The sequence below is a fragment of the Pelmatolapia mariae genome, linkage group LG6, assembly GCF_036321145.2.
Source record: "Pelmatolapia mariae isolate MD_Pm_ZW linkage group LG6, Pm_UMD_F_2, whole genome shotgun sequence".
NCBI lineage: Eukaryota > Metazoa > Chordata > Actinopteri > Cichliformes > Cichlidae > Pelmatolapia > Pelmatolapia mariae.
The window spans coordinates 30,553,533-30,572,146 of record NC_086232.1 but is presented as its reverse complement, the minus strand read 5'-3'; the positions used below and the strand labels follow the sequence as shown (position 1 = coordinate 30,572,146).

The following is an 18,614-nucleotide window of genomic DNA, read 5'->3' as shown; positions in this document are numbered from 1 at the left end:
AAGAGATTTGGAGCCAGATAGAGATGAAATGCAAGTTCAGAACCTGAGTCAGAACTTTGTAGTTACATGGATTACACAACTAAGCTACGAGAATACCTCGCGGGCTTGTTTTCAGAGAAATGCCTTCATTGTTCATTGACACGGACTGCCATTTCTTACATGAGGGAAGCAAAATTTTAATATTTCAAAGTAGCCACACAGGTTGTACTTCATGAAACATAGAAGCATTGTTTGGATTAATGCGCTGCTCCAGCCCACTGGTGTGTCATAGGGATACATTTCTTCCTCTGTGACTTTGACTGTACTGACTTTTTGAATTCTAGCTTCAGATATGTGATAATCCTTTCCCTCCCAGCCCTTTCATCCTCCTCTGCTCTCTCAGCAGGAGTATTATGTGTGTTTAATGTCTTTAAAATACCACAGCACTTTTTCACATGGGCCTTCATTAGATTTAGTAGAGTTCTGGGTTTTTATTTCTTCTTTTAGCTTTTTTTTTTTTTATTAGTCTGCAACATTCACAGTTTCAGCACTTTAACATTAAATACAGTATGCTTTTATGAGTTGTGATTTTTAGTTTTAAGAGATGTGATTACTCTCTTGTTTTCTCTCTCAACCATATTCTGTTCTCATCTTTTCAGGATGATCGTGTGCAACCAGGTGATGAAGTTCATCCTAGACCGGATAGACAAAGATGAGAGGCAGGCAGCCAAGAGGAGGAAGAAGGAAGAGGTGGTGGAGGCCAAGAGGAGGTTAGCCAATGCCAGTAAGCTCTCCTCGCTCCTTTACCGACACAAAGAGAGCCTCAAGATGGAGATTCTGAAGAAGCGGGCACTTCTTGACAAGGAGCTGCAGCTAGAAGCCCAGGTATGAAGCAAGCTTGAGACATGAAAAAATATTAAAAAAGCATAAAGGTTTTTACTCTGGGCGTGATGTTTTAAAGGCAACGATAAAGAACTGGGTGACAAATGGCACTAGAACACCTTTATTTTGCACAAAAAGGGCAGGAAGTGACATTAATTGAATTCGTTTCTGGCGTTGAATTCTCCAGGAGGAGCTAAAGAGGGATCTGCTGCGGATGAGGAGGGAGAAGGAAAGGGCTCAAGCTGCAGCCCAACAGGCAGCCCAGGCTGCCGCTGCCGCCGCCGCTGCTGCCTCCCACAACCAGCAACAGCAAAATCTGTCCCACATCACCTCTCAGCATCACCTTAGCACGACTGTCAGCTCCACACACAAGAGGAAACGGGAAGAGGAGAGGGAGATGACAACGTCAGCCAAGTCCAAGAAGAAGAAAATGATCTCTACGACAAGTACAAAAGAGAGCAAGAAGGACACAAAGCTCTACTGCATCTGCAAGACGCCCTATGATGAGACCAAGTATGATGATGCTCTGTTAAACACTGTCAAAATAAAAATACTGTATGAGCCAGTGTAGCAGCATTGGTGACAGCACTAAGCTGAATAAAAAGAAAAAAGACTGGAGACGTGCAGCTGTCCACATTAAAACATTCACAGTTTATTGGAGTTTTTACTGCCCTGATATTAGAGGTCAAAGAATAGACGATGTTCTCACTCTCAGCCAGTTACTCTTTTTAAATGTACACTGATTTTCAGGGTTTTACTCAGTATTGCTCTATTCATCAAGTCCTCATTGAATTAAACCTGTCTTCTATTGCAGAACAAATCTGTTTATTTTTAAAACTAAAATTTATTGTATTTATTGACTTACTGTAAACCGGTGACTGTCTACAGTGACACCTGTGTGTCCTCGTTCTCTCTAAAGGTTCTACATTGGCTGCGATCTGTGTACCAACTGGTATCACGGAGAATGTGTGGGCATCACAGAAAAGGAGGCCAAGAAAATGGATGACTACATCTGTGTGGAGTGTAAGCGGGGCCAGGAGAGCAGCACAGAGGAGCTGTACTGCATCTGTCAGACACCATATGACGAGTCACAGTAAGGAGCAAGTTTTTAATTGTTTTAAATTCAGCTTAATGGAGTGTGTGAGAATTTCAGACACAGTTGCTATTTTTGCTCCTTTTGCAATTTCCTTAAACTCATCTTGGTTCATTCATTTTTACCGTAGCGTTTATTTTGAACTGATGAAAATGTGTCTTCTTTAGTATATTTATGTTTTACTTTTTTTCCCTATACAGTTCTAATGTTTGAAGGTCGAAAGTAGCAATCCAGTTATGTCTGTGTAGGTTCTCAGTCATCGAGGACTTCTTAAATTTCTTTCTAAGCTCCTTAAATCCAGTTATATCAAAATCTGTATTATGCTACGGTTGCACTAGTAAAAACAGTGATTTGAGACCGCAACACAACAACATCTGGTTTGCCTTTGAAATGGTTACTTGGAAGATGGGGAGGGGGTCTGTGACAACTCGCAGTCAGTTGCTGTCTTCAAAGTGACTTTGGTGCATCAAGACAGCAATAAAATAGAGTCAGTCTGATATCAGTTTACAGTTAATCGGGGTCAAGTTGGCAATTACGTGCAATCTGTTTGTAATACACAAACAAAATCTCAAATCTGTTGCCGTCTACCTTGACAGAAATTCATATTAACTACATACATTCAGAATCCAGCAGCTTGAAACAGAAATTCCTCCACAAATAGTGACGCAGTTGCGTCAGGACAGATTTACTTGCGTAATGCAATAGGTGCTCAGCAACCTCAATTTTACTTCTGAATATAACCAGTTGGCAACCCCTTGAGTCAAGTCCACTATTGCAAAGAGATGTGTTGCAGATGATTTGCACTGGTTCGCATAAACTGCCTCAGAATGTTTGCAGTGTGTTGGCAATCTGAGTTTATACATTAGACAGCAACTAATTCCAAAACTTTGCCAGTCAGTCTGAGTCTGACCTGCAACTGTTTGGAGACAGGTTGCCTTCTACCAGGTGGCCTGTGATCAAAAGCAGTCAATAAGAGTTTGAATGTGCAGCACCTGGAACCCTTTGGACGACCAGTTGGTTGCTGCAGCTGTTTTTAATGGACAGAGTTTATTCATTTGTAAAGAAATGAATCATTTTTACCAACTGTTATTACGTGTCACCTTGTTGTTTCATTCGGTAAATAAGACTTTCTTAATAAGTAGTTTAAAATAGTAGTTTAAAATATTCCACACAAAAAGTCAAGCAAACAGAGAAACATAGCAAAGATATAAGCATTAGCATTCCTGTGAAGAGCGTGTAAGCATAGACATGAAAAATGGCTTCTAAATGGTTTTGGCTGGTATATCTGGCACCGCCTTAGACTGGTTTTCTTCCTACTTATCAGACAGGACCTTTTCTGTTAGGACTGATAGGTTCTCCTCTAACACTGCTGCCCTAACCTGCGGGGTTCCACAGGGTTCAGTTTTGGGTCCATTATTATTTTCTTTTTATATGCTTCCTTTAGCTGGCATTATTCAGTCTTTTAGTGACCTTTCTTATCATTTCTATGCCGATGACATTCAGCTGTATATGTCCTTTAAGCCTCATCAGCTGGATAGGCTGTCCACCCTAGTCCAGGCTTTAACTCAAATCTCTGATTGGCTTTCTAACAATTACCTTGTTTTAAACATGAACAAGACAGAGACCATGATCATATCTCCTCCTGATCTATATTCTAAAATCAGTCAGGTTCTTGCCCCTTTCTGTTCTTCCGCTAAGCCAAATATTCGAAATCTTGGAGTAATATTTGACTCTTCTTTGGGCCTTGACTCACACGTAAAATCTCTGTCTCGTTCCTGTTTCTTTCATTTAAGGAATATTTCTAAACTGCGACATATGGTCTCCTTTGCTGAACTGGAAAAAATTGTCCATGCATTTGTGTCATCGCGTTTAGATTATTGTAATTCCCTGTTTACCAGCTTGGATAAATCATCTCTTTCTCGCCTCCAAGCTATACAAAACGCAGCAGCCAGACTACTAACTCGCTCTAGCAAGCGAGCTCACATCACTCCTATTTTATGTTCTTTACATTGGCTCCCAATAGATTTTAGAATTCGTTTTAAAATTCTTGTTTTAACATACAGAGCACTAAATGGCCAAGCCCCAGATTATTTATCCAAGCTTCTCACAAAATACACTACTGCTCGCCGTCTCCGCTCACAGACTCAGAGTTTGTTGGTTGCTCCCAGAACACGTCTGAAGACGAAAGGGGACAGAGCCTTTCAGGCTGTGGCACCAAGGCTGTGGAACAGTCTACCTCTACAACTACGTTTGGTTGACTCTGTGGAATCCTTTAAAAAACAGTTAAAAACTTTACTGTTTAAACAAGCTTTCTGTTGACCAATGCCTTTTATATTTTTATATTTTTTAATTTACATTTAAATTCTATATTGTGTATATTGTGCATTTTGCTATTTATTGTTCTGTTTATTTTAATCTCTGTGTGAAGCGCTTTGTGACTACATGTCTATGAAAAGCGCTTAATAAATAAACTTTACTTACTTACTTACTTTACTATCCAAGCAAACAATTCTTTTTCTTTTAATTATCAATATGTGCATGTTTCAAATAGGAATCCATCTTAAGTGCTTTATATGTAAATGACACCTATCCGTGTGTACTTTTCATCTACTCAGGTTTTACATCGGCTGCGATCGATGTCAGAACTGGTACCACGGTCGCTGCGTGGGAATCCTGCAGAGCGAGGCCAACCACATCGACGAATACGTGTGTCCTCAGTGTCAATCGACAGAGGACGCCATGACGGTCTTCACACCGCTCACCGACAAGGACTACGATGGCCTGCGAAGAATTCTGCGCTCCTTACAGGTGAACAGAAGATTTATAGCTGCTGCACAAGCTCACTTCTCACATGAGAGATGGGGTCGTACCCTCCAGCCCAGACTACCTGCTAATGTGTGCTGTGGAAGAGAAGGTTGAGTCACAGAAGCTTATTTATGGGGGTCACAAACAAGTACATAAAGACACCGAGCAGTATCTGAATCAGCAGCACTGTAGTTTTATTATCAGCAATGGGGAAAAACACTAACGTAGCTCCCCATTACAATGCAAGAGCAGCAAACAAAAGTCCTCTGTGTGCGTCTTATCTGATGGGTTTGGCTCCCCCTACTTGGACAGCTGCCTGGCCTCGACGTCTTTTCTGGCTTCCCTTTCTTTTCTCTTTCTTCTCCTCTAATTTTCTCCTCCTTCTGTCCAGCAGCCTGTGTGTGTGTGCGTGTCTGTGTGTGTGTGTGAAATGTGGGAGAAAGTGAGAGAGAACATCTGTGTTGACCCACCTGCTTTCACTGTAATTTTCATGGTGCTGTTTGTTTTTCTTCATTGGTTTCAGCTTTCTCAAGCGCCTTTCTTTGTCTTTATTTCCTTTTTTTTTTTTTTTTTTGTCTCTCCCACCTCTGCAGGCACATAAAATGGCGTGGCCATTCCTGGAGCCAGTGGACACGAACGACGCCCCAGACTACTACAGGGTTATCAAGGAACCAATGGGTGAGTGCACTGTTGTGAATTCAGTTATTTAAATTTGTAAAAGAGCAGTTAGTAGCTCTTGTCTTATTTATAAAACGTTATATAATCCTATTCAGGATGGGCAGAAGGTTGGATGTCACCCATCGGTTTCTGGATGCATCTTATAGCCTCAATGTTAGAGTTTTATTGTTTCTTTGGAGCTAGAAGTGACCTAACTAAACTAATAAAATATTAGAATTTTACTCCCAAAACAAAAGCACAAATTTCAAGTGCGATTACAAGTTAAAAGTATAAGTTACAGCTACAAGTCTGCAAGTATGTCAGTCAAAGGGGCCACACCCTCAACATTAATCCTCAACAAAATCCAGATAGGCACTTCAAACAGAGACACCAACTATCAGTCACCTCTAATGCAGTCCGATCCCCACTCACAGCTTGACCCATGTGACCTTAAAAGCTCACATGTTGGAGGGATGGGACAGTGTCTCAGGAAGGTAATTCACACCTTTTCCCCATGATGACAGTAATGACCCACGCGTTGATTCACAGATGGTTACAGGGGCGGGTCAGTGACTCTCAGGGGCTCCAAGAGGACAACCACACTTGGGGTTAAATACATGTCCATCAGTTTTTTAGCACTGAAGAAGCTTCTTGGATCAGAGGTGACCAAAAAGAAGTTCAGTTGCCTTCATTTCAAGTAGAGATGGCACAATACCACTTTTTTATGTCCGATACCGGTATCATAAATTTGGATATCTGCCGATATCCGATATAGTGTATTTTTTAATCAATAAAACTGTTTTTTAATATCTTGCTGCATTTTGTATAAATTCATACTCAAGTTTTAAAAAACAAAACACTAAAGCTATTCTGTTATACCTGTATGCAAAAAATACACTGCACCCAAAATATTTCATAGTTCAGCAATACTGATCAATCTAATAAACTTGAACCTACTCCATCCTCCCTATTCTGGTATTTTAAAGAGTACTTAGCAGAAATATTAAACAACCTAACTAATAGGGTTGCCAACTCCCAGCAATAAAAAAATAGTGAACCACCCCCCACCCTCTGCCTCGTGATGCTTAATCGACGTAATCAACCTTAATCGAATGCACGTGTAAAAAAAATGCACAGAAATCAATTCTTTTTCTACAATATTTAAATGGATTCAACATCTTTCTTCAACAGAACTGCAGACTGCACAGATGGTACCTTCCCAAAGGAAAAAGTAGTATAGCTTACTAGGGTATATTAGACTTAATAGTTACTATATACAGTAATGGACTTCTATACATTTTACATCAGATTAAAACTTTGGTTGTAAGATTCAGATAATTATTTATTAAAAGCTCGACATTATAAATGAAAATAAGAAAGAAAAGTATGTCTTTGTGCCCCCCTTTCCCTGTTAATGCCCTACCTGCCCCCCTGGCAAAACTTTGCTAGACCCGCCCCTGCACAGTTACCAGCCGTCAGCTACGTAGAAAAGGATCCTGGTGTAGAAAGTAATATTAAATAAATTCTAACAACAGCTTATCAAGCTTAAACGTGCTGCTGTTGTTCAGCCGCTGGTTTCCTCTTTCTGGTGCAAAGTGGGCCAAAACAAACAATAGAGACGGGAGTCGCGACAGAAAAGACGATCAGCTGATCATTGATCAGTTTCATGATTGAAGTAGCAACAGGAGAGGGAGGGAGAGAGAAGAGGCAGTCACTCCATATATTAGTTGTTAAGCTTAATGTGGGAATGCGTTACAAACATTCAGAGATGAACTTACACACTTGCTTTACTTCTCTCTGGGATAACTTTCTCGGCGATGAAATGCTGGTTTGGTAGCGAGGCTCCAAATGCTGAACCAGACCGCTGAGAGGTCTCGCACGCTCAGCCGCTCTGTCACGTGACGCATACTGCTCCGACGTGCTAAGGTTATGAGCTGAGTTACACCATGTCGCAAGTTTTGTGAGGTGCTTTTGTGATATTTAATGGATCGGATTGCATTTGTTTTTATTTCTCTCCGATATCTGATCCAGTACTTTAGGTCAGTATCAGACCGATACGTAATATCGGATCGGTCCATCCCTAATTTCAAGTGCTTCGGACTGTTAAATTAGCTATAGAAACAAGAAAAACAAACAGCTTTTGTACCGGGCTGTAAATATGTTAATATAACAGGTGGTTGGGCATTTTGATAAGGGACTCTATGGGGATTGCCTCACTTTTTTTGCCAGCCTCTGTGGGAGTTTTTGACACTCCTGTGCTGGCTTCATTTTTCAACCCCGCAGGTTGCCGTCTGGTCTGGATTTGAGCCTTGTTTGTGTTACTTCTGAACTTATACTTGTGCACATTTTAACCAAACTTTTTCTAAACTTTTCTGACATTTTCTGTCTACATAATATAACTCCTGAAGCCTTTTCTCTGAAATGAAATGAAACCCACATCAATTTGGAAATCTTGAAAGCGATATCACTGAATCTAAAGAGTTTCAGCTCATTTACTAAAATTGCATATGGTGATTAGTTTCTGCAGCATACCATTGATTTTTTTTTTTTTTTTTTTAAGGTAAATACCTTTTTTAGGCGATGTTGCTGAAGGTTAATTTTCCCAGAAAGCTCATTTGTGAAGGTGTTTTTGTATTTATTATAATAATTTGTGCAAAGCTGCATCAGTAAAATTTAACTGTTGCATATATTAACTACTACTATAACTTGTGCATTTTGAAAATATTGCAAAATATTGATTAATAAATGGTTGTATTAAGGACTTTGTATATGATGGTTGTCTCAGTAAAAACATATGTAAGGTGCTCAATATGATATGATGCAACACTCTCTATAACTATCAAGCTTTCTTTTTTATAGCTGTGTGATCTACTTCTAGGGTTGGTTTCATTATGACAGGATGCATCCTCACATTCCACCTTCGCATTGTCCTCCCATCTTGTATCTTCACAGCATCAGTCTTAAGCAGTCTTTATAAAACATGCCATGTGATGAAAGACACAATTATGTTTCCTCGCTCTTCCACGCACTTTGTCTCCTTGAGGTGCAATTAAGGGATTGGTGATGAAAAGCACTGTAATTGTTGGGAGTGTGTAGCCTCCTTGAGGAGAAAAATATAAAAACAAAAGTGGGAGTCGGTACATAATTTGTACTTTGTAATTTGAGTTACTTGGAATGGGATTGGTTGGGAGTTATCCCTGTGTAGGCGATAAAATTGCTTCTGTAGTGCTGGTTTTTTATCTTGGAGTTGCTTTAGGCTCTGGAAGTAACACCCAGGCTCTATATCTTAAACATTTAAAAAAAAAAAAAAAAAAAACACCACACGCCGGGAGGGCAACACGGAGGAAGCCCTCCAACTCAGATCAAACCGGCCATGTAAATGGGGACTTGCGTCAACAGGGCCTTTTTGAACTTCCATCCAAACAAACCGTTAATGAGCTGGTCCGTGTCTGCCGGGCTCCCTGTGGAAAGGGACCAGCCCCACATTCAGCTCCCGTTGGCCTGGTCCTGGAAACTCTAGTCCTCCCCTCACCCGTCCACCGCAAGAAAAAGTCCTTGTTGGTTTACAAAAAATAAAAAGAGCTTTTGGCTGGTGAAGCTGCTGCCGTTGGTAGTTTTTGGAGGGTTTTGAGATGAAATCTGATGACAGAGAAGAAGGAGGTCTTTGACATTGACCATGAGGTTTGTAAGCCTCTGGCCATCTGGGTGGGTGTTAAAGAGGTTAAGAGTCGGATGTGTTTGTTTGAAACGCAGCCCTGGGGATGCCACGCAGTGAGAACTGCCAGCAACGGCAGATTATGTAGAGCCTCATCTGTTGCCAGTTAGCTTCTTTGCTAAATCTCTTATTTTCTTAAGTTTTCTACTTGTTTTAAAAAGGTTAGCAACTCTCAAAGCTCCCTTTCAAGAGAGGCACTGATAACCATTTTGCTTTTTTCCACCCCCTCAGAAATGACTCTTAGATAATGGCGCTCTCCTCAGGAATGACGAATTGGTCACGTCTCAGTAACTAATCTGGAAGGCTGAATAGATCGAGGTTAATGCTGGCAGAGGTTGTGGATTTTTGCTGTCACATATAAAGCGACGCTCTGTGCTTCCACGAAACATATTTGAACGTCTGTCAAGCACATACCACATAAGCTGCAATTACTTTGAAGCAAGCATGCTGATTTGTGGAACGAAATCGATTAGAAAACCCAGATATTTGTGCTCTGTTTCCGCATATGTGATGCATTTCTCTGCCAGAAACTAACAATTAAATGACGTTCATATTACAAACTTGCCATCAAATCTTTTACCAAACCAAATCTTTAAATCTCCCTTTGCCAGACCTTTCCACCATGGAGGAGAGGTTACAGAAACGCGAGTACATCAAGCTGACGGAGTTTGTAGCAGACATGACCAAAATCTTCGACAACTGCCGCTACTACAACCCCAGCGACTCGCCCTTCTACCAGTGTGCCGAGGTTCTGGAGAACTTCTTTGTCCAGAAACTCAAAGGCTTCAAAGCCAGCAGGTAAGATGACGGTGAGGATGATGAGGATAACAAAATGGCAGCGGGGTACTTTCGAAGATGGGCTTTTTTTTTTTAAATCCCCAGAGTCAGAGAGAACTTGTTTCTGAATTGTCTTTCAGAAAGACACCAACTAATTAGAAGTTTCACTTGTAGCCCTATATGATTGACTCTGACTGGTAGATTTTCTCTAGTGAGAGCAATAAAAATTAATCTCTCACAGAAAAATACCAATTAATTAACTCCTGGATCACTATCTTGTGGTTCTCCTCAATGTTTTAATTGTCTTCCTTTTTTGGGTAAACGTTCTTCCAACAACCAAGCTTTTTCTGTCTAAAATAAGCCAGTAACACTGTTAAAGAGCCCTATCTTAAATATAATTCTGGGCCTTGATACAAAACTCAGTACAGCTTCCTTCCCTTTTCAGCTACCCTTCATTTACGCCAGCTTTCTTGATTGGCTTTCCTCTGCAAACAGAAGGTCTACAGATACGGATCCAGTATGGTCATGTTTAGAGCCCCAGTTTCACAGGCATAGAGACCAGTCAGAGAACTCCCTGGCAACCTCCAGTCGCTAGGGAAACCTGGTTCATAGGTGGTTGCTGGAGGTTGCAGGCAGGTTGCCACAGTTGCCAATAGTCTGCATGGAAAATGCTGACAAACACTCGCCGCTCACTGTCTGAGCCATAAAGAAACCAATAAGTGCGATGCAGATCTGGAATAGAGAACGTTTGCTTTCACGAGTAAAAGTTGGGCCTTTCCAGATGTTTTGGTTGGAGCATTAAAGCAGAGCTTTCACTTTGAGGTCCCTATTTCTGTTTTGCATAAAGCTCAGGGAGAAGTTTGCAGACAATTCGCCATCTTCCATGCAAACTGCCGACGACTGCAGCAACCTGCAAGTGACCAAAACCAATCGCAAGGTTTTCGGCACAGCATCCTGTATTTGTAACAAATTTCACATTATCCACTGACACCAACCAGATGAGGAGTACACACTTCAGAAAGAAAAGAATAGAAAAGTCTCATTCAAATCTTTCACTCTGTCAGATTTATATAGTCGTCGATAATGTTTTGCTGGAGTTGTTTGCTTGATTACTGGATATTTTTTTTCTTTTTTTTTCATGCACAGTCTTTCTTTTCATTCACACCTTCACTGTTTATCAGTGCGACCTTCACACTTTCACACATTCAGGCTTCAGTCAGCTCATTTTTGCACTCCTAACAACAAACCTGCTCAGGCTTTCATCGTGTCAACGGTGCACTTCATGCTGGCAGCTACATAAAAGCCTGATTTCTACCATTCAACCCGACATCTTGTATGACAGAGCGTAGGGAATGATCTGTGGAAGTCAGACCTGTGTAGATGCAACTTTATACCTGACACCTTCTCCACTGTCTGCCTGTGCTTGGTCGTGCCTCTGAACTCATCTTGAGCTGTCCTCTCTGTGCCATGTGATTGCTTTGGTCGGATGCACTCTACAAGATGGCAGGAATGCAGTCACATTATCTTTCAGGTGGCTTTCTTTGTGTATGTGTGCATTAGTTTGATTAAATAGGGCGAGGAGGGAAGCGGGCGTCTCCTAACTGAGAAAGTGGAGTGCCTGTGAGCATTTGAGCCACGATGTTTTAATGTGCTCAGTAAGTCTTGTGGTCTGCATCCAGCTTTATGTGCCTGAGGTGGCGACGTACTTCACCTGCATGTACTGACGTCATCCATTCTCTCTCTCTCTCTCTGTCTCTCTCTTGCAGATTGTGATGTCAGACTCCTGGGTGCCGGGGTCACTCTTAAAAACAAACAAAACATAATTCGCTATCCTGGATGTTGCTGTTTTCACTTGTTTTAAAAAAAACAGCATTAAAAACTTTGTAAGAAAGTGCATATATTAAGACACACGTTAGGTGTGATCATTTTTTTTATTTTAAAAGCAAATAAAGGAGAAAAAAAGTTTCTACTGTCAAAAAAAAATTAAAAAAAACAATGGCAGCCATGTTGGTCACACAAACCATTCAAGGGAAAATGTATTTTTTTACACTCTTCCACCAGATGACAATTTGTTGAGGCAAAAAGAAGTTTTGCTAAATTTGTTTGTCTCTGAGATTCAGTTTCTGATCACAGGTGTTGATTTTGACTGTAAAATCACACCTGAGCGACACAAACACACACTTTACTTATGTTTTGATAGAACTGTTGTTCTTTTCTTTTCTTTTTTTTTGCCATTATAACATGCTGCAGAACATTTTTACCTCATTTTTTTTTTCTTCTTTTTTTTGACATTCATTACGTTTTCTTTATTGGCTGTACCCATGTATTATATTTTATGTTCATATTTTATCTTTTTTGTGAAGGAATATGTTTTATGTTATAAAGGAAATAATGGTTTACGCTGTAAAAACAAAGTAGAGTGAAGAAAAAAAATCTAGTTTAGCTTTCATATTCAGAATATGGCGAGCTTAGCGGTCTCCACTATAATAAAAAATAAATCTTTTTTTAAAAAAAAGACTCTCTGTATACTTATTGTTGGGTCGACATCAAAAACACGCATTTCAGTAACATTTCACCAACATGGCTGCTTGGTCTGCAACAACCCGTCTGACCCACTGGCATCCAATACATGTTTTGCTATTGCTTTTTTTTTTTTTTTTGTACTTTCCCCTAGTCGCATATTTGTCACTTTGTAAAGCCTTTAATAAAAAAAAAAAAGAAGAAAAACAACAACAACAACAAGAAGTTTTCCAACTGTGTTCTTCCTCCTCTCTTTGCCTGTTTCTGTAGGTCACATAACAACAAACTGCAGTCAGCTGCCTCTTAGCTCTGCTTAAAAAAAAAACAAAAAACTAAACAAACCAGGTGTCACACAGACCCGGCTTGTGGTTTCCTCTGACTGATTAAGAAGCGTGGTCCAAGTCAGGCTGCGTCCGAACCCGACTCCTCTCTGGAGGAACGCCGCCCCCACCTCACACAACACCTCACCTGGCACCTGCAGTGCTGAGAGGAAAGAAGTGAATTGGAAAAAGGTTCATTTGTCATCAAAAATGTCAGTCTCGTCTTCATACCAGGGGGCAGGGCAGTTGCAGACTCACTCTCTGGCAGCCTTTTACATCCCAACCAGCCATCCCTGCCAGTGTAGCCCCTCCATGAGAAGAAAGCCTGGAGAGCGCAGATGGCGAGGCAGCAGCGCTGGTTGGATGGTCGGTGGCAGTCTAATCTTTAAAGCAGCAGCAGACTCTTAGAAGTTCATTGTGTAGCTGATGGCTGTTTTTTTTTTGTTTGTTTGTTATATATAGCAAAGTGTCACCTTCTGTGCCCCTTTCTTAACTTCATCCTGTCGCGTTTTTCACGATGCAAACATCCCGCTCGATTTTAGCCACTGCTTCAACTGGAAACTGCTGTAAAACGTGCACAGCCGATGTCGGGAAATGTTTCATCTGAAGCTAAATGTGCAATTTGGAGTTGACTTCCCTCATATTCAATAAGCGCCACCTTTGTTTTTACCAGGAAAAAATAATAACCCCACAAAGATAGGTCGGCACTGCAGACCAACTTCATTCAGCCAGTCCTGAAGACGCAGCATCACCTTACATTAGACCTAGTTATACTGACCACATTGTTTTCAGGTTTGTAGTGCTGCATGAAGCATGAACCAGCCTCGTATAACTCAATGTGTCTTTCAGGGTCACATTTCACTGTATATTATCAAAGCAGCCTGCTGATGCTGAGATGATCCCCCTGTAACAGAAGCTCAGTTTTGTAAAAAAATAAAATAAAATTGGACATCATGTGAGGGGGGGAGGGGGGGGGGTATTCATTTTGTCTCAGTGCAGCAGTGCTTTCATGTTAATTTCCACAGGGAACACCCAGAATAAGCTGCCCCACCCACAGCATCCTGCCGTTCTTTTGACCTTTTTTCCATTTAGTGTTCTTCTAAAATGCAAGTTAAAACAAAAAGTCAGTTTTGTGCCTCCTTAAACATGACTAGTTGAAAGAGGCAAAGGTCAATATATAAGGAGAGGGAGGGGGATTTATTTTTTTTATTTTTTAAAAGGCCTTCAGGGAAGGTGAAACTTGTACGAGGCTTAACCGACCTACAAGTACTCCACCCTCCTCTCATCGAACTCCGGTGTCCATTTCTGTCGGTGGCTGAGTCTGTAAGTCTGTCTCTCCTTATCTTTCAGCCACTTCTTCCAGCATAATTCACTGAAGCTGACAGGTTGGCTCACATCTGTCTCTCAACTCTGCCTCAAAGCATGGTTAAGTAATTGGGTAATGGACTTTTCCACTCACAATCAACTCAGTTATGTTGCGGTCCGCGGCAGCAGGGTAAACTCCGAGTGGAGGGGGGGGGGACTGGGGAGTCTTTGTACCGTGGGGTTTGTATGAAAATTTTATAACTGCATTTTTGGCATTTCTGGGAGCATTTTTGTAATTTGTGATCATCCGTTTTGTAGGAGGGGAGCCGTTAAAAGGCAAAGTTGCAGTTGTCTTTTAGTTTATATGTTGGAGACTGTTTATAATCAGGAAACGTTTCAGTTTTACTCGCAAAGTTTTTACATTTTCGGGTGTTTTAATTAGAGTTGAGAGATAAAGTAGCCTCTGTCATCTTCTGTGTGTTTGTATGTCTTTCATACGTCTGTCTTTTCAAACATGGGTCACTTTGTAATCTGACGATAATGTGCTTTATCCACTGTTTGTAATCTCTATTGTATATTATTGCTGTCCAAATATGTAGAGATGAGAGATTTTTAGAGCAGTAGAAACTTTTATTTTTCACTATTTGAACCAGCAACTAAGCCCGCCTGTATATTTTAACTGTCTATTTTTTTCTCTTTAAAGTGAACTCTACATTTAGGTGAAATTGCCCTTTATATTAAAAGTGCTGCATATTGTGAGCATAAAGGTTTTGAACGGGGTAGAGTGACACAGTAACTCTTGTACAGAGTTTTTCTTTTTTGTAAGAAACCAACCAGTTCAGCATAACGTCTATATTGACATTGCATTTCTTGTATTATTTATTCATATCAATGAAAAGTTCTCAGTTTTTTGAGTAATGTTGGAAAAAAGAAAAAAAAACGTAACTGCAGATAAAAAGTACTCTATGTTTTTAACAGATTGTGGCAACTCTGAGGAGATTCTCTTTTGTACTTGATAGGACATTTCATCCTAGATAATAAAGTAATGTTTTTGACACCAGTGTTTTCTCTCATTGTCTCTGCTTATTAAGCTTAGTACAAGGTTGTTTTTGTTTTTTCGTGTATTGTTTTAGTCAAGTTTAAGGTTGTTTGGATGAGCAGTTCTCATATTTTGTCTAAAACAAATGTCTTCGATCAGTGTTTCCCCCCAAAGAGACTTCTGTCTGCTCCACTCTGTGTCCCCCCGCGCAGACAAAGGTATGTTTGAATGGCTCTTTGTGAGGACATAGCCTCACCAGTCATTTTGCGACCTGCAGCAGCTCAATTGCTCGTTAACACAAACGTCTAATCACCCAAAATGGCAGCAGCTCATTTAGGCTTGTAGACATGGTCAAGAAGACCTGCTGAAGTTCAAGCTGATCATAATGTTGGTGTCACATAGGCTGGTCTGAGTATTTTAGAAACTGATGGGATCTAACTCTAAACAGAGAGAAAATACCTGGTGAGCAGCAGTTCTCTGGGTGAGAATGTCTTGTTGATGGGTCAGAGCACAGACTGTTTTTAGATGAAAGGAAGGCAGCAGTAACTCATATAGCCACTCATTACAAGCAAGGTATGCAGATGAGCATCTCTGGACGCACAACACAACAAGCCTTGAAGCAGATGGGCTACAAAAGCAGAAGTCTACACTGGGTGCCACTCCTGTCAGCTAAGAACAGGAAACTGAGGCTACAGTTCACACAGGCTCACCAAAATTGGACAATTGAAAATTGGGTTCAAGTGTTAGGATCAAGAATTTGTTATAAACAACATGAAAGCATGAGTCCATCCAGCATTGTATCAAGTGGTGTTGGGGGTGTCTTCTTGGTACACTGTGTGCCCCTTTAAAAACCATAGCCTACCTGAGTATTGTTGTTAATCATGTCCATCCCTTTGTGATAACAGTGTATTCTTCTAATGCCTGCTTACAAAAGCATAACACGCCATGTCTCAAATTACAAGTCTTTTCAAATGTGTTTCTTCAACATGACAGTAAGTTCACTGTACTTATACCGTCTCCACAGTCATCAGATTTCAATCCAATAGAGCTTTTGGGATATGGTGGAATGGACAATTCCCACCCTGGAGGTGCAACTGTTTGATGCTGTTGTGTCAACATGGACAAAAATCTTTGAGCCATGTTTCCTCTCCTTAGTGAATTTGTGCCGTGAAGAACGAAAGCAGTTCTGAAAGAGAAAGCAATTAAATACAGTTCTAGCAGGTTGTACCTAATAAGAGAGCTGATAAGTGTACACATAAAGTGTACACCAAAATCTTAACCTAATTTTAGCCACCATGTTTAACTATCTAACCCTTACGTTAATCTAAAGTTAATTCTAACTTTAAACCCCAAACAGCAAGTCTCCCAAAGCCTCAAACAGCAAGTCAGGCAGGTATGATAATAATTTTGAAATAGGTTACTGCATATAAATATAACATTTTAAGTCCATACAAGAAGCGTCCCTTCCCTTTGAATCAGTGAGACATGACCATATTGATAACTGAATGATCAGGAGCAGAACAGTAAGCAGTCCAGGGATGTTTTACTGACACTGGTAAAGAGAAAACCACAGCCGATGATATGAGATGAAATAACAGCATGCATAGTCTCCAATTAAGCATGAAATATAAACAGTCAACCAATTTTCAGCACAAAAGAAATGCTCAACCACTGTGCATGAACAAACAACAGGATGATCTCTCACATTTTTTCTTTCAATTTGTAACCATTTGAGTAAAAATGGCCATTTTTTCAAATCTCACAATGGTAAAGAATCCCTCCAAAAATTCTTAGTTCAGGATCTGGAGCATCTCCAAAAGGTAATCACATCTACGCTGGGCCGAGGCCCATGTTTTAAAATAAATCTGCTCATAGCTTTTAATAAAACAACTGTTTTGGAGGAAGGTTCAGAGGAGGTTGGAGATTGTTACCATCATGGCTTATCCGGTCAGGATGAGAATGAACAGTCAGCAATTACTTGTAGGTTTCTCGTTTTATTTGAATAATGCATATAAAGGAAAGACACACATGGACTGTTAACTCTGAAAGGAAATAAAGTATGATTTAAGTTATTCAGTAACTCAAATTAATACATAAACTCAGGAAACTCAACAGAAACTTTCCTCAGCTGCCGCCCCATGTGGGAGTGAAGAAAGAGTGAGCTGTAGGTGAGTGCAGTCCTTATATAACGAGTGACAGGTGAATGCAATTAAGGGCAAGCACCACACCCAATCAAAGGTGAGGAAAAGAAACAAGGTGCATCTGGTGAAGTGAGTGTGCTGAAAGGTGAGCCTTTAAAACACCGACAGACCTAAATAATTACGTCCATGGCAATAAGCCCCTCCAATACCTGAGGGGCACGGTTCCTTGATTCAGAAACAAATGCTTCTATAAGACGATACCTGTCAATCTTGGTGTAAAATTGAGAAAATCTATCCATACATTTTCTATCGTTCATCCATGGCCAGGTTGCAGATGCAGCAGCCTAAGCAGCAAAGCCCACACCTCCCTCACCCCAGGCACCTCCTCCAGCTCAACCTGGGGAACACGAGGTGTTCCTAGGCCATCCGAGAGACATAATCTCTCCAGCATGACCTGTGTCTACTCTGGGGCCTTTAGCAGGATATGCCCGGAACACTACACCCAGGAGACATCCAGGAGGCATCCTTATCAGATCCCCAAATGACTTCTACTGGCTCTTTTCAATGTGGAGGAGTAGCATTTATCTACTCTGAGTCTCTCTTCAATGACTGAACTTCTCACCCTTAGGCTGAGCCAAACCACCCTTTGGAGAAATCTAATTTCCAATCTGGAAGCTCAGTTATTAAGAATTGGTACATTTGCAACATTTTATCTATTTTACATAGCTTAACTAAGATGCATATTCCATCTCTTCCCCCCTCTTATCATGTTTTCTCTAATAATGCATTCAATTAAAAAAAAAAAAAAAAAGATGCAAAAGGAATATCATCATTTCCTGAGAAGGAAGCATGCATACAGTAAACCAAACAGGACCAACAATAGAACCTTGGGGTACACCGCAATACAAATTCACTGACTTCTTGCTACTTTATTACTTGGAAATTACATATTAACATTACTTTCGATATCTGTAGCTACACCTGTTTTTGTATTAAAACAATACTGGTTTATTAACTGGGCAAACTGGGGTAGATTACTCCCAGTGACCCATGGTAATTTGAATTGACATGATGAGAAACACTTGTCTTGTTGGGAACTGTTTTATAGAGAGGTTAGATGAGAGGCAGTCTGAAGCAACTGAAACAGGGTCTCTGCAGGAGCCACAGCTAATTGTTCCTCTGAGGTCCCTTGGTGAGCTGATCTGACTCAAATATGAAGTTCAGCTTTCAGCTTAAATTGTTAGCTGCATGCTCAAGGCAAGCATGAGGGACAAGGTCATGACCCCTGCGCTGAGACACACCATCTATTCCTGTGATGAAATTACCAAGATGACACATCCAGCCACCTCCTGCTTTGATCTTTCACTTTTCTCACACACCC

At 40.6% G+C, this 18,614-nt stretch overlaps 1 protein-coding gene across 6 annotated transcripts in view; it reads left to right on the top strand.

The window, feature by feature from the left end:
* LOC134629322 (nucleosome-remodeling factor subunit BPTF-like) overlaps positions 1-15,106 on the top strand; it is a 58,479-nt gene extending 43,373 nt beyond the window's left edge. For 5 of the 6 annotated variants that reach the window (XM_063476567.1, XM_063476565.1, XM_063476562.1 and 2 more), the window contains 7 exons: positions 639-864; positions 1,049-1,374; positions 1,781-1,954; positions 4,570-4,762; positions 5,353-5,437; positions 9,743-9,929; positions 12,699-15,106. In XM_063476567.1, coding sequence (XP_063332637.1) covers positions 639-864; positions 1,049-1,374; positions 1,781-1,954; positions 4,570-4,762; positions 5,353-5,437; positions 9,743-9,929; positions 12,699-12,735 — 1,228 coding nt within the window. In that variant the 3' untranslated portion in view covers positions 12,736-15,106. The other variant, XM_063476564.1, reaches the window with a different exon arrangement.
* Positions 15,107-18,614: the final 3,508 nt, after the last annotated feature.